The sequence below is a fragment of the Gopherus flavomarginatus genome, chromosome 1 (genome assembly GCF_025201925.1).
Source record: "Gopherus flavomarginatus isolate rGopFla2 chromosome 1, rGopFla2.mat.asm, whole genome shotgun sequence".
NCBI classification, from domain to species: Eukaryota; Metazoa; Chordata; order Testudines; family Testudinidae; genus Gopherus; species Gopherus flavomarginatus.
Window position 1 is genome coordinate 26,161,435 of NC_066617.1, and position 23,121 is coordinate 26,184,555.

The 23,121-nt window shown below is 41.5% G+C and overlaps 1 protein-coding gene across 3 annotated transcripts in view; it reads right to left on the bottom strand.

Moving 5' to 3' along the window:
* RSBN1L (round spermatid basic protein 1 like) overlaps window positions 1–21,228 on the bottom strand; it is a 100,604-nt gene extending 79,376 nt beyond the window's left edge. Inside the window, exons 1-2 of one of the 3 annotated variants that reach the window (XM_050936842.1) lie at window positions 20,655–21,224; window positions 1,735–1,851 (exon numbers count right to left, since the gene is read on the bottom strand). In XM_050936842.1, coding sequence (XP_050792799.1) covers window positions 1,735–1,851; window positions 20,655–21,201 — 664 coding nt within the window. In that variant the 5' untranslated portion in view covers window positions 21,202–21,224. Of the gene's footprint in view, window positions 1–1,734; window positions 1,852–20,654 lie in introns of all 3 variants that reach the window. The other 2 variants (XM_050936844.1, XM_050936843.1) reach the window with 2 other exon arrangements.
* Window positions 21,229–23,121: the final 1,893 nt, after the last annotated feature.

Consider the following 23,121-nt stretch of genomic DNA (forward strand, 5'->3'; position numbering starts at 1 on the left):
AAAAGTGTAGCAGGCCTAATCAGTTAGATTGAGAATTATTAGCAATTTTGTCTTAACTTATAGAATTGCAAGCTTTTATTATGGGGAGCACATATAGCTTTTTGCCTGAGGAATAAATATGCTTAAAATACAGCACATACTGTGTAATTCACTCTATTTCATGACCTTTTGGTGTTTGGCATTCCTTCCCACCCCGGGTTAAAGAAAGTCACAACCAATATGGGAAAAGTTGACCAAATTTTCCAAGAATGTGCCAACGCAAAACATGATTAAACAGCCTAATAGGTTTAGACATGAAAACAGGATTTAAAAATAGCTGCTATATGGCTACAAAAACTGAACCACACCATGTTTAACCACGTGGCTTCATAAAAAGAGCAGAACTTCATTAAGATCTGCAACCCTGCTAGAAAAGCATGATTAGAATTTCTTAATTATACTTTTAAAAAAAAAAATCCCCCCTTCCCTAGTGCCAAATCTAATCCTCAAAGGAGAACTATTTGTATACAATTATTGGATTTTGTCAGTTCCCCGAGTTACTAAGGAGCAAAAAAAGTTTTGCTAGCTGGCAGAGCATTCTTTTCTCACCTTTAGAACCTCATGACACTCTCCAAAAACAGCAATATCACAACAAAACTCTCAGCTAGGCTTTAATAAGCTAATTTCCATATAACCACAAATTTCATCTTAAAAAAATAACGATTCAATAATGGAGAAATATCAGAGGACTTCATTTATCAGGGCAGTCATGCTGTTCATTTACAAGACTCAAGCACGGCAAGCTTCCCACTGACATTGCCCTCCGAGCATGCTTCATTCTGACATGGAAGAAATTAGGAACTTTTAGGAGTAACAGAGAAGTTCAGTCTCTGTGGCCCATGCAGATCTCTGCTTATGTTGAATCTGCTAATTAGTGCACATCTGCTAATTAGTGAATTTGTCATGCTGGTGCTGGAACTGAGACCCACCAAACTCATCTTGTATAGGGATCACAAAACAGCCAATAAATGGGAGCAACTTTTAATCCCTACTGTGGTAGGCTGGCTTCATCTGATGATTTACTTGTGAAAGGCTTTGTAGCTCACTAGCAATGCCCTGAGGTATCCAGCCCCCTGCTCTAAAAGGAACAGCTCCCATTAACCACAATACAAGACACTAAAAATGCAACAAATATTAACACAGCATCTAAGATTATGTCTAAATATGATGGCTTTACACTTTAAAATCATTTCATTTCAAAAGTTACAATTAATCTCATGGTCATCAAAACAATTTAGAAAGAACCCACACACACACCATGGGTCATAAGCAGGCTTTGAACTCAGTCTTCAGATCACAATTAGAAATCTCTTCTACTTCATCAAAAATAACTGGAAGAAAACAGCCTTTCACCTCTATATGAAGCCCGCAGAGGGAAACAAATGTAATCCAATGGTAAATGAGCCAATTATTTGTGAGACTGCATGACATGTTGCAAAGTATGATGTATGGGGCATTTAAACTATGATATCAGGGAGAAAATACTTTTTTTCCTATTTAATAGCACATATGACCAAAGCAGATTTTCAGTTTTCAATTTGCAGCATTCACACTGCCTCATTACAACCATCTGGAAAATGGGCTTTTCATTAAAATATGAGAAGTGCCACAAAAATTCAGCATTCACTGGAAATATACAATTATTTTAAACATTAACACATTACTGATGAACACTGCTATTTTGTTTGAACCTACCTTTCTGCAATAATGTGACCTCACCATTCTCTTTCTTGATCTCATTCATTATTTTATGTTTCTTCTTTTCTTTCTGCTTCTCTTTGTCCCTCTCTTTAATTTTGTCTTTGATTTCATCTGAAAGGGAAACATTTTAAGACTGAGCAGGAACAGAAGAGTTTCACAGGAAATTGTCACACGCATGTTCCATACTACACAAAGCGTCTAATCAGTCTGGGGAGGGAGTGGGAAAGGAAGAGATATTTAAATCACAGGACTTGGACAACAAAACATTTACAGGTATCTCATATCTGTTGTACAATATTGAAAGTTTGTCTAGCTATGCTAAACATCTGTTTTCTGGGTCTGTTGAACCAACAGTACTCAACCTTTTATACACTGGTAAGGTATCAGTGGTTAAAACAGTTTATGCATATTCACCACAAGCCAGTACTTATGGCTATGTTTATATTTCATTGCAAGTAGATTTGATTTCTTGAAGTTCACAGGTTCATTAAATATTTTGTCTATTTCTTAGCCTCCAAAGAAATCCGGAAGAAAAATTGGAATTTGCATTTTCCTACAGACATGTCCACAACAGCAACCCTGCACCAAACCATCCTCTTAATATCCTAAACCTGAATACTCCACGTTGCAAATGAAACTTCAAAGGATACTTGAAAGATTCGAGTTATTTTTACATTTGTCACTACCGCTGAGCTGTTTGAAACAAACACTCCAGCCAAATACGGAGATCCAAGATCTTTCACATGGAATGCCCTGGTTGCAGTGTAGCATAAACAGCAATTAGATGTTAGTTTCAGATGGAAATGGAAGAGAAATATCATGCCAGCTAAGCCTCTCCTTTTGCAATATTGTATTGGCACAACAAGAATTCTTTTTAAAATTTAAGTGTCCCAAGCATTAGGGCTTCCATCACTTTTCCACAACCTAACAGTGCTTACCTGGAAGATTGTCTCAATATTCAGTTTTAATTTTCCTTCCTTTAAATTCAGTCTGGGTTTTATCACTATTTGCCATGGCTCTGACCTCTAAAGACTGAGCCATATAATTAAGTTTTTGCACTTCATTACATGGAACAGTAAGTACTGGATCCATAGGTGTATGCTCCTGAGGACTGGCCCTTTCAGCAGAGGCCAACTCTTGGGGCTAAGCATTTACGATCAGTAAAATGCAATCTTTATTCCTGGAGGAATTCTGCATCCCTGTGCATGTGCAGAATTCTCCCCCGTCTCCACCTCACCTACAGCAGAAAATACATTCTGCCCAAGTGCTGCAGTTCTACCTTTTACCAGCCAGAGTCCGCAGTAGCACCAGAACCACCAGCAGCATGAACGCAGCTGGCGGTTCTGGTGCCGTAGTGGACTCTGGTTGGAAAAGTTGGAACTGCTGCATCTCTTGGGCAGAATGTATTTTCTGGGGGGGGAAAAAGATTCTGTGCTTGTGAACAGAATGCCCTCAGGAGAAGTTCATCACAGCACCCTGGTCGCAGAGCCAGGTTAGGACAGAAAGAGTGGGGCACACAGAGCTGGTGGGGGGGGGGGTCAGAGACTGGGGCACAGGCTCAGGAGCTAGTGGGGTGACAGCGTTGAGCCAGGGGTTGAATGGTAGTGGAGATGCAAGGCCACATGGGATGGGGGAGGAGGAGGCTGAAGAGACCCCTGAGGATGGGGGTGGGGTTTGGGGACAGGGCAGATGTGCCTGATTGAATGGGAGAGGCTTGGGGTCAGCCAGGTTCTGTATGGGGGAGGCTGCCCAAAACCTGAATACCGCCCATCCCCCCAAGAAACCTGTTCCATACTTCCCAAACCCACATCCAACAAACCTCCAAGTTCACTCCAAGCGCCTTCCCTCTACCTCGGCTCCTCTGCTACCCCTGACTCCCCCTAAACCTTTGCACGGTTTCTGATGAGTGCAGGAAATTCATTTAAATTACAATACAGAACTGTATTACACAAAGTTCTGTATTAATATGCTTAGTAAGGAATCTACTTGTCAAAAAAAAATTACCAGAATCTTTTTTTGGTCTGTACTGCTACAAACATACTTGCTGACAGGTATTTTGAAATAAATTACCAAAATAATTGAAACTGGCATGATTATATTGTGTTATTTTGACAAATAAAATATGCAGAATTTTAAAATATTGTGCGCACAGTTTTTTGGTGCAGAATTTCCCCATGAGTAAATCTTTATGGATTCACAGTGACTGACACCATACCAGGCTTTTTAACCCCCTCAGCAAGGTCAGAGCTGAAGCTGCTGTCACCGCACTTGAGGAACCATGCATTTTAAAGCCAGAAGGTTTAGCCACTAATGCCTCCTCAACAGCATAGCAAGGAGGCAATTCTAGTAGTCCTTTCTTGTCCTGAGGGTGAGGGTAATGCACACAGAGCAAGGAAAAAAGTTAATTACTTTCCGTTAATACTCCTGAGGATGTTCTGTGCCAAAAAATTAAAAGTTCTGCATCAAAATATTTTGAAATTCCACAAATTTTATTTGTGAAATAAATGTGGAGATTCCAGCCTTGCGGAGCATAGGCCACTGGCTGCACACAGGTAAGAAATCACTGGGCAGCTCTGCCTGGGACACTGAGTCAGCAGTGAGGCTGAACCAAACCCTGATGCAGTGCAAGGACTGAGCTTGGCCCAGAAACACCCCAGGGCCCTGCCTCTCTGTGCCAGGTGCATCAGGTGTGGGCAGGCAGGCTCAGCAAGACAGGACCCAAGAGTAGAGGGGATTAGCGTGGAGGGGGTCCTGGTGTGAGTTGAGAGGGTTCTGTGTGGGGAAAATTAAGTGTGAGCGGCTCAATCGGGGGGATCCAGGTGCGGTGGATGGAGGGTTCTGGATGCACAGGGGCCTGTTGGGGAGAGGGTTCTCGGTGCAATGGTAATGGGACTCTGAGGGGGATCCAGGTGAAGGTGGTTGGGGTTCAGTAAGAAATGTATCAGATCCTGAGCCTAAAAAAGAAAAAACCTAATGCCTAATTAAAGAAGTCAGCAGAACTGGAAGTGATCTAGTCCAATAAATCCAATTTCAAGGACCTGGCAAGGTTCTTGATCCACTTGCTATCACAGTTGTAAGGAAATGAGGTAGTCTGTGTGCAATGTTCCTTTTACAGATGCACTCTTCAAATGTTCAGAACCACAAAGGTAGGGACAGGGGACATGAAAGCGCCAGTCCAAGTCCTCTGGCACATCAAGAATGGGTATGTGAAGAGGCCCCTTGAAGAAGTACCATATTTTAAAGTGGACTCAGATGGAACCTAGTTTTGGAGGTATTTTAGGCTGCATTCCATATTCAACATATTGAATTCACATGAAATTAAAAGGAATTTTGGGGAAGATGCCAAAATTGAGATATGGCCCACAGTTCACAATATTGTTATTTAAGTTGATTTAAAACTTTTTGAGAAAAAAATTCAAGCACTATAGTACTTATGTAGAACAGCTATTTATTTATCAAAACATCCATAACTCCTTTACCAAGATAAGAGCCAATATACAGCAAATGGTGTTTTAAAAAAAAAAAGTAGTGTCATTAAATCTAAGATTACATTCAGTGGGTTCCCTTCTTTTGCTTTTTTTTTTTAAAAACTTTTGAAAAACAGAGCACTAGAGAACTGATGAGATTATATGGTTCCACTCAGAAAAAGAAAAACAGTAAAGGTTCTGGCTTATTCTTCCAAATTATAAATAAAATATAAACTAATCATAAGAATCTTCTAGGATATATTTCAACCACATGTTGATAGGGTAATCTAAAAATATATTGGCATAAGTGGATCGAATTGTGGCTGAAAAATCCAAGGCCAACAGCAGGAAACCCAAGACAGATGTTAGCCAACTTTATTCTGAATCACCTGGAAACCGGTGGAGAGACTGTTCAAAAAAATCTTGAAGTAGCCACAGATGGGCATTCTACCCTGAAGCTCAGAGGCTTGACCTTTATGTTACATAGAAACTGTGTTCCACAAACACAGGATTCATACTTTGTAAATGTATATGAAGTAAGGGAGCATGGGGCTGACAGCGGTCTGTATATAGATTGTTGTCTGCATCCATAAAACCAATGTTAGGAACCTTTTGGTGCAGATACATAACTTGACCTCTAATGTTAAAATAAACTCCTTTCAATCATCATTTATTAAGCACCACAGATATACACTATATACAGCATAGTTTAGCAGCAGAGAGATGACAGTCTGAAAGGATTTAAAATGTAAAAATAGGACAAATAAAAACCTATACCCAATCTTCTTTTAAGCAGTTTCTTGAAGGTGGAGACTGAGGGGGTTTGAAATGTTAGTGAAGTAATATTAAGCAAGATATTTACAAAAAAGTAAGTTTGTTTTTGGTTTTAAAAGACATGCACCATACATTAAGGCTCAAAGTATGTATATCATGTCTAACACACAACATAATTATACCTTGCAAAGGACAAACACCATTGTCCACAAAACCACCAAATCACCTCGTCCCCTCCCTGCTTGAGAAAATAGCACTTGGACCATCTTTGAATATCAGTAAGTTTGTGATTCATTAAATCTGAAGAGGGAGCCATGTCCAGAGCCAAAAACCCAAAACCAGAAGTGTCCAGCCCCCACAATTCACTCATGGCATTAACATCTGAAGATTTAGTTCAAGCACCTGTGCTAACCTCAGCTGATCACAAGGGGAAAGTTTGAGATTGCAAATAACCTAACCAGGGTGGATACAAATAAAATAAAAAATCAATTATTTTAAAAAAATCTGATTTTTTTGATAAAATGCTTTTTGAGGGAAAGGAACACCTACCTAAAAATAGATTATAGCTCAAAGATATCTTAATTAAAACTATCTCATCATGGAATATGGATTATAAATTCTATAGTATAAGACAATATATTCATGTAATGTTTAAGAAAAGTTTTGTAAATGAGTTACAATAGTTCATGGATTTAGAAATCTAATCTTATGGGGTTTTACGGGCTTCTGTATAGATTAATCTTTCTGTCTACCCAAGGGGACTCAATGCTCAGTCTAGAAGATACCATCAGAGATGCTTAGTTTTGCAGTTCTCAAACTATGGATTTGTGTCTCCAGAGAGAATACGCTTGTTAACAGCAAAAATGTTTTTAAATAAATAAATAATATATAGAGGTAAGAAATAACAGACCTCAACCCTATTGTCCTTCTGCAAATTTGTGTACACAGTCAATCCCTTACTTCTCTCTAAAAGTAAAGTAAAGTAAAGTTTCAAAAAGTTCAATGAATAGAAGATTGTTGGGGGCGGAATAGACCTGGAGATGGAGAAGAAGTCTGGAGATAAATGTGAGGAGAGGGGGACAGGCAGTAGAAACAAAAGTGAAACTGTTTGAGCAGCATATTCCAGGTCTTTCTGAGTGTAGCCTTCATTGATTTGAGATCTACCATACCATTCTCTCACTAGAAGGGAAAACCTATAATGGCTGCAGGCCGTAAGAGAGACCTGTGGGTAAGACAGGCATGCATGCAAAATGCGAACAGTGCAACAAAGAAATGCAAGGCCTGGTTGCCCAAATGAAACATCACTAAAAGTGTTCCTTCTTCGGAGGAAGCTGCGTTGAATATAATGAAAGGAACATGTCTGAACATGCAGGATCCTCAGATTGGTAAACTTTATTTCCTACTTCTTTCTTAAGGACTGCCTGTCTTCCTTCTGGACTATTCTTGAATTCTCATGTTTCAGCAAAAAATATAGTTGTTACTCTATGGTACTATCATTTTAGACACAGTTGTGTTAAAAAAATAAATAGCTGAAATAAGCAGATCATCCTTTTACAATTTCATCTTTAAAGTAGTACTGTCAGTGAATACAAGGAGTAATACTAAATGAGGAGTATGGTAATAATAATTAAATAACTGCATTGACTTATTTTGTTTAGGAGAATCCATCCTCAACCTACAGCATTCTGAAGATCACCACCATTTTCTATAGTTTCAAAGTTATCTGCCAATGATAGTGTTTCAGTATCATGTATGTCACATAGCCACAGTATATCACCTGTAGAAAAAAGAAGGAAAAAAATTCTCCATCATCTAGAAACAACCATAGATAAATTTGGGATAAGAACCAGCAGATTACAAAGAGAGGTAATTGATGAAAAAAATGCCCGGTTTGCTTATGCAACAAACTCTCCTTTCCGTATGATTAAGAACCCACTCTTCATTAAAATGGTTCAGTCATTAAGACCAGGCTACAGTCCACGCAACAGAGCAGATGTCACAGGCAAATTGCTGGATAAAGTGTATGAAAGAAATTGAGCAGTGTGCAAGATGTCTAGAGGGTGAAATTGTTAACCTGAGTCTTGATTGGTGGAGCAAGGTCCACAATTATCCTGTTGTATGTGCTTGCCTGACAATAGAAGAGAATGTCTTCCTTATAGAAAGAACTGATACATCAGAAAATGCACACACACCAGAATACTTACAAGTAGCAGCAGTAAAAGCTATAACAAACTGAAAATAAATTCAAATGTCTAGCACACAAACTTGGTCACAGACAATGCTGCAAATGTATCCAAGATAAGAAGAAATTTAGAAGAGAGTCCCAAACTAATGACATACAGTTGTAGTGCTCATTTGATGCACCTCCTAGCCAAAGACTTCAGTGGGGCTTAGAGAGACTATTTTTGAACATTTCCAAAAAAAGGAAGTAAAATATGCATCTCATATATGTCATAAAACCCTGGCTATAAAGGTTTCAGCTGTATTAGTTTGGAGGAGCTACATAATCCACCACTTTTGAAGAATGAAGGAGTTTCAAATTCATGTTGATACAGGCTTCATGCTATATTTAACATTATTTATTTTATATACTATTTAAACACTACACCTACCACTGAAATGCAATCAATCAACTAAAACAAGAAATTATGACTGTTTAACAGCATACTCTGCTGTTAGATCAACACAAAGAATCCCACTGCAAGGAAATCTTTGTTCCCACCCCCATCCCAAGATACAAACAAAGGAATATCTACTGAACTAACTCAGAATGAAATGAGAAATGCAGAGTCCCTCTCCAAATCAGACAGGCTTACTTTTATTTCAAGGGGTGGGGAGAGGGAAGGGAAGAGATAGGTGTGGGCTTTGTTTTGTTTTTTTTTGGGGGGGGGGTTGTTTGTTCTTTTAAAGATAGGGAATGGGTAATTCTCATTTATACAATAAACAGCACTTAATGTACTAATACTGGAAAATGCAGTAATTATCTATAACCAGGTATCTTGCCGTTATCAACAATTTTCTAATTTTGCCTTCCAGCAACGTGAAATCTGAGGGAAGGACAATCCTGTTCAGAATTATGAAATTTAGCCCAAGGCCTACTAGGGGCTTTCTATACATATAGTGTTTTAAAATGAATGATCATAAAACAAATCAGTCAGATTATTCCCAGTCTTGGAAGCATAATACATGCAAAACAAATGGTAACAACCACATTTTGAATATAGGTTTCAGAGTAGCAGCCATATTAGTCTGTGTCCGCAAAAAGAACAGGAGTACTTGTGGCACCTTAGAGACTAACAAATTTATTTCAGCATAAGCTTTCGTGGGCTACAGCTCACTTCTTCGGAAGTGAACTGTAGCTTTAAGAGAGCTGTAGCCCACGAAAGCTTATGCTGAAATAAATTTGTTAGTCTCTAAGGTGCCACAAGTACTCCTGTTCATTTTGAATATAGTATCCCTAAGCCTATGAAGACGCAAGAGAGGTTTAACCGGTCTGGTTTAGTACTGGAAGCAACAAGCTTTAGGACCTTGTAGAATGTCAAAGGCTGTAGCTGCTTTGCATTAGTTTTCCAGATAGTAACCCACAACAGTAGTCAATCACAGATTACATTCTAAGTGTTCTTCCTCTGCCTCCTCCCTTTGATTTAAAGAGAACTGCCATAAGGCAAAATATTTATCAAAATTACTGTTAAAGGATAGTCAAATGTTACTAACACCGACTGTGCTACACTTAGGAAAAAATTAAGAGTGTATGTAGAATATTGGTCTTAGTATTAAAATGAGGAGGGGCAGTCTAGTACTTTTAAAAAGTGAAATCTCAAATATCCATTTGAAATCCACTTATTTGGTTATGTAGATACAGAGGAATGTTTAACAGTTTAAGAACACGACTTCATTGGTTGTGACACCTGCATATATGAAGTGCAGGCAAACACACAAGAGCAGGCCTCCTAGACTTGTGTGCAAACAAAACACACAGCATTTTTGGAATACAGAAAGGGTTATTTTCTTCTTATTCAGAACAGCCAGAAAGATTTGGCTGGTGTCCCTTTAAGCAGGGAAGAACAAAATCCTGGAAGGATAGAACTTGGAATCCGAAACGTTATTCTAGAAATCTCCTCGCCAGTGGAGAGAAGGACATTTTCTGTCGTGAACGGCAAAGAAAGGCTTCCTTACATTTCTGTAAGTTTCTGAAAAATGTATAAGGGTTTAGTCTTCATGGTTCCAAAGAAAGCCTTCTAGACATATACAAATACAGTTTTGGTTTTTTGAATATGAAGGAAACAGCCTGAAGAGAGGTATGAATTTACAAATTTAAGGCTCCAAACCGAGCCTGAGCACTAGGGAGTTCTGCCAGGGACTGGAAGAGGAGGAAAACAGGACATTGCATCAGCACGGCAAACAAGGCCACCAACTCCAGTTTTAGGGCTAAGGACTATGCCACTTGTATCTTAAATATGTGCAGAAGAACGATCAGGTATTCCGTACAGCAGCAATCAACCTCAACCCAAGTTTCTGCTGAATAATAGCATGCAGAGCTGGATTCTATTGTGCATTTCTATATATGCTCTCCATGTCCTGTCCCCTCACAAAATAAAACCTATAAGAATGTTCTGTGGGAACAAAATAGGAACAGGATTTGCCTTCAAGATAAGTATAAACTCCCTCAATTCTTCTCAGCAAGTGAAGCTTCTCTCAGTTTAAGTTTTATATTTCAAAACCAAACTTCTGTATGCCTGGAACTTCCAAGAGAATTCCACCATCACTACCACTGCCCTAGCACTTCATGTGCACTTAAATGTATCCTATTGATCACTACTGCTTAATCTAATGAGATACTGGATGACTTGCAAGGAAGTTGATCAGAAACTTCCAGAAGTTTATAATGATAGCTGGAATGGGAAAGTCTGAGGAAGTTCCTACTGTCTATGTTCTGAAAGTGAAATAAGTCTACCAATTCCTACTTCACTGAGGAAAGAAAAGGGGAGTGAGGAAGTGTTCACATGAAGCATCATATAGAATATGAAGGAAATGAAAGCAAACCAAATAAAGGGTTAAATTTAAAAGAAAAAGTAGGAGCGGCATGCTCCCAATTCCACTAAGTGTGAAAAAGATAAAAATATATTTTCCCAAAGTCACTGGGGAAGTCTGAATATCAAGCAGGATCCCCAGCAGATGAAAAGTGAAGTAATGCAACTCCAGCAATTTCCATTTTTCTGTTTCAGTTGGGGAAGCCCACTAAAAAAAGTTAAGCCTACCAAAAATTCTGAGAGAGCTGGAACAGCAGAAGTAAGGAATGAACTACTGCCGCATGACCAAGGAAGCGCTGAGGAAGGACTCCACCTACCCTGCCGGGGACAGCAGAAGCAAACAGTCTCTTTCCACTACAAAAACAAAAACAGAGTTGGTTCTTGAATTAGGATCCATTAGAAGACACCAGGTAAATAGTTTCCTTATAATGTTTTGCCAATTTGTAGCAAAAAAGAAAGATTACCTCACTGGACTCCTGTAACAGTGATTTAGTACTTTTACTATGGTTCTGAACAGTAACCTTGCCTATCAAAAAAGTTATTACATTTCTCTTTTTAGAATTGTGTCAGGTAATGTCATCCCTGTCATGCTTAATTAAGCCAACAGAGGGCTGCTAGAACCCTACACTTTCCCTAGCCCTTTTCCTCAGAGACTGATCAGAATATAACCCAGTCATTAAGAGGTGCACTACTAGAACTTTATGGAGAAAAAAAAGACTTCAGAACTTCGTAAGGCTCATCTTGAAAACCAAGAGGCCACCTAAAACTTGTCGGAGGTTCTCCCCTCCTGTAGGCTTAAAGAACCTTTAAACAAAAATCCAACCCCTCATAGAACGCATATGTAGTACGCATATTGCCAGAGGCCTTGTCATCCCATGTATTTTATAGTTCTGCTGCTGCTCCTTGGCTTTGCTCTGGCACAGAGATCTGCCCTAGGAGTAACCCATTTCCTTCATTTAGTAAACCTTAGCATTCTAGTGACCATTGGATGTGCTCTCTCTCCTCATGGCAAAACTCAGTCCAAGGACCTGTTTACAGGACCACGTGAAAGCAGGAGGGACTACAACTGCCTCACACCTTGCAATGAGTCTGAATCACAAAAAAAGACAACATGGGCAAACACCAGAACAATAGATTTGAGGGTGTAGGTAGGAGGCAAAGACACAGGATATCTTATCTAGGGGACCCTGACTCTGGAGTGTGCATAATTAACCAGACAAGTCACTTCAGCCGTGACCAACTGCAGCATGGGATAGCCGTAGAAAAACTAACTGAATTGAACTTCTTATATCGGAATGGCAATGCATCCACATGGAGCTTACACCAATTGAATTTCGACAAAAAACTGAGTTAAGTCAATTCTGAAGTGGCTTAATAATTTAGTTAGCAAGATAAGCAGCCAGAAGCTCATGTGTGTGTGGACACAAGGCAGATTGTACTGGAAAAAGTGTGATTTCCTTGTGTGCACAAGTCTCAAGAAAGGAACAGTGCCCATCTACCTCCTTCCTCCACCTCGTCCTCACTTTGTCTCCCCCTCAAGGGATACAGAAGCAGGGATCCTCTTCCTACGACATTAGGAGATCTGTAGAAGGAGAGGGAGAGGAGGCGGCCTATTGCAAGGTAAAGAAATCATTTTCTTTTCTGTGGATTTAAGAACCATCCCCCACACACTAGGTTCAGCAGCTAACACCCTCTCTTTCTCTCTCTCTCTCTCTCTCACTCACACACACACACGAAGCTGTTCCCTTAAGGTATGTCTACATTTCAATGAAAAATCTGCAGCTGGCCCGTATCAGCTCACTTGGGCTGCGGGACTGTTCCACTGCAGTGTAGATTTCTGGGCTCAGGCTAGAGCCCAGGCTCTAGGACCCTGCAATGTGGGAGGGTCCCAGAGCTCAGGCTGCAGCTTGAGTCCAGAAGTCTTGCAGATGACACAAAGCTGGGAGGTATTGCCGATACAGAGAAGGACCAGGATATCATACAGGAAGATCTAGACGACCTTGTAAACTGGATTAATAGTAATAGGATGAAATTTAATAGTGAAAAAGTGCAAGGTCATGCACTTAGGGATTAACAACAAGAATTTTTGTTATAAACTGGGGACTCATGAGTTGGAAGTAACAGTGGAGGAGAAGCACCTAGGAGTATTGGTTGACCACAGGATGACTATGAGCCACTAATGTGATACAGCCGTAAAAAAAGCTAACACGGCCCTAGGATGCATCCGGCGAGTATTTCCAGGAGAACTAAGGAGGTGTTAGTACCATTATACAAGGCACTGGTGAGACCTCATCTGGAATACTGTGTGCAGTCCTGGTCTCCCATGTTTAAGAAGGATGATTGCTCTCTATAAATATATCAGAGGGATAAATACCAGAGAGGGAGAGGAATTATTTAAGCTCAGTACAAATGTGGACACAAGAACTAATATAAACCGGTCATCAGGAAGTCTAGACTTGAAATTAGAAGGTTTCTAACCACCAGAGGAGTGAAGTTCTGGAACAGCCTTCCAAGGGGAGCAGTGGGTGCAAAAGACATATCGGGCTTCAAGACTAAGCTTGATAGGTTTATGGAGGAGATAGTATGATGGGATAGCCTAATTTTCACAATTAATTGATCTTTGACTATTAGCAGTAAATATGCCCAATGACCTGTGACGAGATGTGTTAGATGGGGTGGGATCTAAGTTCCTGGGTCTCTAGCTGATGAGTCTTACCCACATGTTCAGGGTTTAGCTGATCATCATATTTGGAGTCAGGAAGGAATTTTCCTCCAGGGCAGATCAACAGAGTCCCTAGGGTTTTTTGCCTTCCTCTGCAGCATGGGGCACTTGCTGGAGAATTCTCTGCACCCTGAAGTCTTTAAACCATGATCTGAGGACTTCAATAGCGCAGACATAGGTTTGGAGTTTATTACAGGAGTGGGTGGGTGAGATTCTGTAGCCTGCCATGTGCAGGAGGTCATACTAGATGATCATAATGGTCTCTTCTGACCTTAAAGGTCTAGGAGTCTACACTGCAATGAAACAACCCTGCAGCCCCAGTCAGCTGATATGAGCCAGCTGCAGGTTTTTCTTTGAAGTTTAGACATGCCCTCTGTGCCACTCCCTACCCCACTCCCATGACCCTTCTATCTGCTGACCAGTCTTTTATGGGAACACAAGAAGATGTAAACCAATCTGTGTATTAGAGTGCCCTTCAGATGCTTCCTTACTTATGGTGGGTCAAAATTAGCTTTCAATCAATCAATCATTTAAAACCACCATTCATAAATTATCTATCTATCTCATATTTGAGAGAAGGTACCAGAGGGCCTCTAATGTTAACTTGCCCAAAAAACTAACTGTGCATTTCAAATTTTCAAAGTTAGTATTTGTATTACATCAGCATAAGCCGTAAATGCTAGGTCTTCAAGCTATAGTGTTAATCATCATCAGGTAATTTGCAGAGGCAGTCAGGGTCATCAGTTTGATCTACCTGGTACATTTGCCAGCATACTAACAGGACACTAGTACTCGCGCACAGCAAAAAGTTTTGTGATTGCCCTGCAATAGCAAAGCAATCAGGTATAGGAAGGAAAAGTGTCTTATGCATGTCACCTGCTATTTTTGAAGAGTTCAGATACCATTTTCTCTCTAAGGTTAAAAGAACTTTAAGAAAAAAAGACAAATGTACTCCCGCTTTTATTCATCCCATTAATAACCTACCAAATAGGTTAGTGTAACATAATATGGTCAGTACTAGTAGAACAGAAGACCAGGACTTATTATAAATTCTCATTTTATAGTCCCTTACTTTGCTGCCTCTAATCGCCCCAATTTTATGCAACAGTCTTGAACAAACTAATATGCAATTTAACAGTTCATTCAATATGTGGATCTCAAAAAAATTAATTAAGCCTCATATCTCAAGGTGATGAGGAAATATTCCCATTTCAAGAATGAGGAAATGGACAGAGATTAAAAGATTTGCCCAAGATAAGAGTCCCTTGTATATCTGGACACAGAAACTAAATCTCCCAATTCCCAGACCTGTGATTTAGCCACATTGCATTCCATCTCCTTAAAATACATTATTTTGCTGCATATTCACATTGTCAGTCTTGTTATTACTGACCCAAGACTTTTTAATCACGACTTCTGTGTTTGGAAATTGATATGCTTACAGAGTAACACACACTCAACTTTATATACTGCATTATATATATAGCTTAAATATGTAAATCGTTTAAAAATGTTTAACAGCTATAATCAGTATGGGTATGCTACAGGCCCCAGCTGCCTTAAAAAACAAAGAACATAAGAAGAATATAAGAAAGATATCCAAATTATAAAACCATATTACACCAGTTACTGTCACCTTGTGATCTGCTTTTCCTACCTCCTAAGGATGAAATGGAGGGAGTGTGAAGAGAAATTAAATTAAGAACTAATGTATGTCACTTGCACAGTAAGCAAACATTTCATATAATAGATTATTTAAAAAAAGGCACTGATAGCAGCCAGGGTCACAGGAAAACAGAGAGCAATAGAAAGTTGTGTATTAGAGAAGACAACATTCAGAAGAAAAGGTAGGCTGCTTTTCTCAACTGTAGAAGGAATCTACTATAAATCTGAATAAAGCTACAGAAAAATGCATGTCTCTTCTGAAGGTAACCGTTTATGCTACAGGTCTCAATTTTTTGTAAAATGAAAGACAGTTGCATTATTTTGACATCTTGTTTATGTTTGAGAGCATGGCATTCTGCTGCAGAATCCTGTGCTCTTTAGCTACTACTAGATTTTCTGAATGAGAATCATGTCATGCTTGGCCATGGAATTTCATCATCTAAATTTTATCTCTATACCTGTGTTATACTGCTTTAGGATGATAAGTTTTCAATTTTGTTCAGAAGAAACTGAGGATGGTCTTTCTATGCTTTTACACAGCAACAGATTACCTAGCACAGGGTGCACAATATAACTGTAATCCTGGGGGAATTCTGCACCAAAATAAATAAATAAATAAAAAATTCTGTGCACATTATTTTCAAGTTCTACAAAACTGTGCATATTTTATTTATCAAAATAACACTACATAATCATGCCAGTTTCAATTATTTTGGTAGTTTATTTCAATATACTTGTCAGCAACTATGTCTATAACAAAAAAACAACAAAAATTCCCCCAGAGTAAGGACATAAAAGCCTTTGACAATCCCGTTTCTGTTCCTCTACCCCCTCTCGTTCCCCCTCGCGAGCCCAGCTGCTGGGCCTCCCTAGTGCAGACATCTGCAACCCATCCCCCACAGAACCCAGCTGGGGGGCACCTTCCGAGCCCAGGAATCCAGAGGGGAAAACAGCCTGGGTCTCGGGCTTGTATAGTTTCCTGCATGACACCTCCTTCCTTCAGAGTCTGCTGGGAACTGCAACTTCTCAGAATCTCGAGCTCTTCCTGTCCCTTCCCCCAGGCTATATCTTCTATTTGCCAACTGGCAAGCTGGACTCTGCCAGGTCCAGTGGCTCCTAGTGGCAGCCAGCAGCTCTGCAACACCAATTCTGTAGGGGAAAAGGAAATTCTGCACACAACATGAATTCTGCACGAATTCTGCATTGCACAGTGGCACAGACTTCCCCCAGGAATACGTACGCACGCAGATTGTGTGGAATCTAAGCTCTTTTTAAAAAAAGTTGCTCACTCTCATGGCTGCAGAGAACCTCCCAAAAAATGAAAATAGTTTAAATCGAAGTTATGATGTTCAAATGTCAACATTAGAGACCATCATGGTGATGGCACTGCCAAGTCAAAGTTAACCAATCATTCTGGTGGTCAGAACAGGTTAGGAGGGAGAAAAGCTCTCCAGGAGCAGAAACTGGGAGCTGCTGCAGAAAAGAAAATACAGAAATAAGAGTTTAGATACTACATAAATACACTATAGTCCCCTTGATCTCTGTGTGAATTGCCTACTATCATTAGTGTCATTGTGGAAAGAGGGAAGTGTGCCACTTTGAATTTATACCTGGGTGCTCAGACCATAATTAAACATGGGATCTGTCCCTCTCATCCAAATGAGCTTCACATCCTTGATCTACAAGATTTAATTTCTTTGCATTACTCGGAAAGAGAAGGTTCCTCAGTAATGAGCTCACTTACCAAAGGAGGATATCCAGTAAGTAAACAAAAATCAACAGCCCTAACTGATTAAAGATCTAAGTACAATCATTTGAAACCGTAGGAGAAAACCCCACTTCCTTTCTCCCCTCCAAATCATTATTCTCTAGCCATTATACAACAAATTAGGACCATGGAGATGCCACTGCAAATCATTCTCCCTTTCTGTTGGCAAAGACAACTTTTCTTGACAATTGCCACAAGGTGAAGTTTCTTCACATGCTCCTAAACTCATGCAATTATAAAGATTGGAAGACTTGCTTCTGAAATGTATTTGAGACATTTAGATTGTTAGCATTACACTAAATTACATTAATAATATTTTTATAAAAACAAAGCCGAAGCACTCTATTTGTCTGTTTCTCAGCCAACTGCTATTTCTCATTTCAGCAACACAACAGTGGAAAGCAGAGTTCAGTACCATTAACAAAAAGACTAGCCTTTACACATACCTGTTTAAAAAGTGCTGGAAGTAGAATGAAACTAAGGTATCTTCTATTTCCCTGCCAGTTCAGTATTATTCCCTATGGTACATTTACTAGTCAGTGCTTTTTCCAACCTAATTTTAAGCATCTAAAAACAGGACCATCACAATGTGTCTCGGAAGACTGTTTCCACAGCCTACTATGTATGTCAAGACTTAATTATATACAGCAGTGGTACTCAACCAGGGGTACGCGTACCCTTGAGAGTACTCAGAGGTCTGCTAGGGGGTACATCAAGTCACCTAGATATTTGCCTAGTTTTATAACAGGCTACATAAAAAGCATTAACCAAGTCAGTACAAACTAAAATTTCATACAATGGCTTGTTTATACTGCTCTATATGCACCATACACTGAAATGCAAGTACGATATTTACATTCCAATTGATTTTATAATTATATACTAAAAATGAGACTGTAACCATTTTTTAATAATAGAGTGTTGTGATATTTTTATATCTGATTTTATAAGCAGGTAGTTTTTAAGTGAGATAAAACCTAGGGTACACAAGACAAATCAGACTCCTGAAAGGGTACAGTAGTCTGGAAATGTTGGGAACCACTGGTATACAGGTAACATTTTCCCCTTTTTAAATTTTGTTTCATGATTCCTAGTTATACTATCAATTTGCTATGACACCCAGAAAACTCAAGACTTAGAAAGCATGGTAGACATCCTACCAGGAGGAGTTAATCCCCATCCCTAAAACAACGAGGACATGAAGAATATATCCCTACCACTATATCATCCCGCCTCAGTCTCTTCTGGGATCTCCTCTCCCTTGAATAATTCCAGGACATACCTCTGCTAATTCCCATAGCTTTCCTCAAGCAAATGTGAAATTTATTGTTTCAATACTGCCCACCCTGTTCTGAATACCAACAATGAAAAAGTGACCGACTTTGTAAATTTCCCTGATGCTGCTCATCAATTTCCCAGCAGTAAAAGCAGGGGGACTGTCTGGCTGCAGACTCAGGACAATGATATTGCTTCAGCTTATATTAAGTTCACATTTAGAAAGTTATAATTACAGCTAAAACAGCAAGATTAAAAAAAACACCACACAGTGCTATCGAAAAACTGATGCAGTGTGGCCCTCATTTGCTTTGAAAAGTTTTACCCATTAGGGTGCATGGATTTTTCAAGCAGTAACTGAAAGGTTAGGACAAATATTCACAAGGCTTTATAGTTAAAATCTCAAGTACTTTTGCCTGTCCATATACTATCTGTTTGTCATTTCCCAGAGAAAAGCCTGTTGTTGTAGCACCTCTAATAAATAGCCAATCAGTATTTTCAAGGGGGCCCAGCTTCATGTGACAATCATATTTATCATGCAGTATCTTTTAAAGACTTAGAGACATTTTATCTAGTTTTGTAAGATTGTTTCCACAGATGCATTTATATGTTTGTGACACACTGAGGCAATATAACACTCTGAATGAACAGAGATTTTTTTCCAAAACTTTGTAGCAAACACACTGCTGGGTAGCTCTTAGTACCCATTTTCCTAGCAGGCAGGAAGACTTCCATCTCTATTTGACATATATATGGAGAATTACCTTTTAACAAAAACAAAAAACAAAACAAAAAAAAAGTATTTCTGATGAAACTTGTGGAAGTATTTTTGGTGAAACTTTCATAATTAATTTTAAGTATTTTACTTGTTCAACTATTGTGTCTCTGGCTTGTCAATTTAAATACCAGAAATGTGTAGTGTTTAAGACCCCAATCCCACAAAGACCTATGCACATGCTTAACTTTAAGCTTGTGAATAATATACACAACCATTCACAACGCTAAGTATGTCCTTAAAGTCTTTAAAGGATCAAGGTCTAATATTAATGAATAAAAATATGAATAGAAAGAGTCTAATTATTAAAAGAAGCGATAAGTTTTAACTAAGATGGCCACTAGCCTAAGATAGCCCTAAGCATCAGGAATTGTTCTAAGGTCTTCTCATCATACATGGGAAGAGGGGCTTGTAGACCCTAAAAGTTGTGCGATGATTTTGGTCAAATATAAAAAAGCCAAAACATTATCTACCACTCCTCCAGAAGAAAGTTCAAGGTTTCTATAGTTATGTTCAGCCACTTAAGTCAGCCCAAAACACCTTCCGTTTCTTCTGAGCCCTACTAAGTACTTCTCTGAAGTTTTACCCTGATGATCCTCTGGAAACGATTCTGAAGAGGCACTCAGATGGGGTGTTAAATGGCCATCTCTCTAGAGTCTAGAAGCATGTTGTTCTCTACCACTGCATGGCACAACCCATAAAAAAATAAAAGCCTGAAAAAAAAATACACCAGGGTCTCATATCTGTTACAGGAAAGCGTTTGCAGCTTACACCTTCTCGGAATATTCATTATTTCCACAGCAATGGCAAGAAGAGTTTCATTTGATGAACTGAATCAGACCACTAGCCATCCTTATTTCCCTAATAGGTATGAAAACCTAAGGCCTCTGGCAGCTTCCAGCTGACGCCATCGCTAATTCCACACCCCCTTTTTTGACAGGATCCGCCAGATCGAGCTGCTGCTGCTGCCGCTTTCTCTACGAAACCTACACAACAGCAACTCTCTCCCAACGAGGACTCCAAGCCTAGGTAGTAGCCCTGGCCTCTTCCGTTGTCGGGGGTGGACGCGGGCACACTCCTTTAGAAACACCCTTAACAAGCCAACGCATTTACTGGGGGGAGGAGGAGGAGGAAGAGAGGCAGCCATTCCGATCAAAGAGTAACTCAACATTACAACCATTTCCTGCTCCCGGCCAGCAGCTTCAGGGAGACCCAAAGTCCTGTACCCGGGAAACCCCCACCTGCCACCCGCGGTGCTGCCCTCTTCCTGTCCCCTCCAGGCCCTGCCACATGCCCCCTTTGATGGCTCCCCCAGCCCCTCCCATCACCTCCTCAGTCACCCTCCATTGAAACCGGCGGTTTCCCAGGTGTCCCAGCCCGGGGGGGGGATTGAGGGGTCAGTCACCCTGCGCCGCCGAGCACAGCCCCGGGCACTTACCTTTCTGCAAGAGCAGCTTCACCTCGCCGTTCTCCTCCCGGCAGGCCGCACTCAGGCCGCCTCCCGCCGCCAGGGTCCCGTGCTTCCTCTTCTCCTTGTCCCGCTTCTCCTTGGGCCTCTTGGCTTTGCTGCTGCCACCGCCACCCCCGCCGGCGGCCGGGTCCAGGCGATGCCTGTGGTGGCGGTGCTGGTGGGAGGGGGCCGGCAGCAACAGCTTGCCGTGCACTTGAGAGGGGAAAGCGAAGCCTCCTCCGCCCCCCGGTGGGCCGGCAGGGAGCGCCGCGAAGCCCCAGGCGGTGGGGCCGCCGTAGCCCGACGCTGGTGGTGGCGGCGGCGGCGGCTGCTGCCTATTACTCCCGCCACCACCGCCCCCTTCGCCGTTGACGCGCTTGGGGCCCTTCAGGCCCTTCTCGTCAGCTCCCTTCAGCCTCTTGGCGGCCGGCTGGGGCCCCCGGGAGGCCTTGGCGGCCGGAGGCGGCCTGGCGCCGAACGCCTCCTGCTCCGGCGGCGGCACCGCGCCGCGAACGGCACTGGGAGACTCCGCCATTTTGGGCTCCTGCTTCTATTTACTCTTCGCTCGGATCAACCGATAGCACCGGGAGGGGCGGGGAACAGGGCCGCGGCGCCATGGTCTCGCCCAATGGGAGGGGGAGGTGCCGGAGAGACAAGGCGCCCAGCCAATCGCAGGGGAGAGGGGCGAGTGCTGAGGGGGCTAGGGAAGGCGGGCTCGGCTGAGTGCGCAGTTGGTGGGTGGGGGGTGGCAGGGCTGCTGTCATGGGAAGCTCAGCTGCTCGGGGGGCGGAGACTCTTGAAGCGGGAGTAGGCAGGAAGGGGAGACTGAGGGGCGCGAGCGGCTGCGCGGCAGCCCGAGGGGCAGGCAGGGCTCGGGCGGCGGATGGGCCATACCTGTCACTTTAGCACGCGGGGACGCTGGGCTGGAGCGCAGCGCCTGCTCCCTGAGGCGAGGCAGGGCCGGGGCCCCTAGAGCACCGAGACGCCGGCCTTGGGTGCAACCAGAGTGTATGCAAACGGTGCGGCAGCGTCCCAGACCTACCCTGGCTGGGTCACTAAAGTACAGAGAAAATAAGATTTGGTGTAACTCTGAATTTTAAAATAAACTAACAATCTACCTAGTATCTCATATCTTTGCAGAGTACTACCTCTAAGAGCTGGCTTGAGGGCCAAAGACGAAACTATGTCCTGTGATCACAGTGCTAGGCCTTGTGTCCACACATAAAACGTGCACCAGTTTAAACTTGTGGGTTTCTTTTAAACCAATTCGTGTGAAATGGAGCAAGCTTGTTAGCAGACCATCTTACTTCAGTTACAGACCTGCTAAGTCTCCTACATTAGCAAGGAGATGCCTGTTTTTAGCTGCTCTTTGAAACATTCTTGCCCACAGCTTAGATCTTCTGACTTGGCGAGCTGAAGATTTATTTTAATTGTTTAACCAGATGTAAAATAATAAAGATGCCTATCCAAATCTCTGGTCTCTCTAACAATTAATCCTACAATAAATACATTTAAGTTATGTTTCAGCAGCATTAACATCAGTTCCCTATGAACTTGGCCAGACAGCCATATACCTCCTTCATCATCTAGGAAGCGTAGGTACGTATACACTGCACTGTTAACTTGGGTGATTAGCACTTGGTTTTCCCAGTCGTGGGAGAATTTTTCTGTCTTTTGGAAGGAAATTATGAGAAGGGCACTATCTGCACTTGACTGAGTTAGACTTCATCCTGACTGCAAAGTTAAAGCAGAGCTTGAGTTCTAACCCACAGACCTACCAAGTAAGGGGGATAAGAATAAAACTGAGGTAACAGCCTGAGTTAACTGTGCTGTGTAGATATAACTATAGCCTCGGCCTTCTCCAGAAACCCTTTTTCAGCTTGCCCCAAAAGTCACCAAATTTGGGCTCACTCAAGCCAATTTCCAGAATCTCAGAAACCTAAAAGAATGTCCTGACAGGCCCTCCTTCCCCACCTCCCCAGCCATTATACTGAGGATTCAGCTCAAGTGTCCCAGCTCGGGGTTGAACTAGATGACGTCCTGAGGTCCCTTCCAACCCTGATATTCTATTCTATAAGAATGGCTGTACTGGGTCAGACCAAAGGTCCATCTAGCCCAGTATCCTGTCTACCGACAGTGACCAATGCCAGGTGCCCCAGAAGGAGTGAACCTAACGGATAAAGATAAAGTGATCTCTCTCCTGCCATCCATCTCCACCCTCTGACAAACAGAGGCTAGGGACACCATTCCTTGCCTATCCTGGTTAATAGCCATTAATGGACATACTCCTTCAGTCAAAGGAGCTGGAGTTAATGTTACCTCTGCCATCTCCCTGCAGTATCCTATGTTAAAGCTCTTCAGGAAGAGGAGCAATTGCCCACAACTTCTCTTGGAGATATCTCAATAAGTAAAGAACAAAGGCACTGAAGAGCAAACCTATCCATTCTCACTAGGG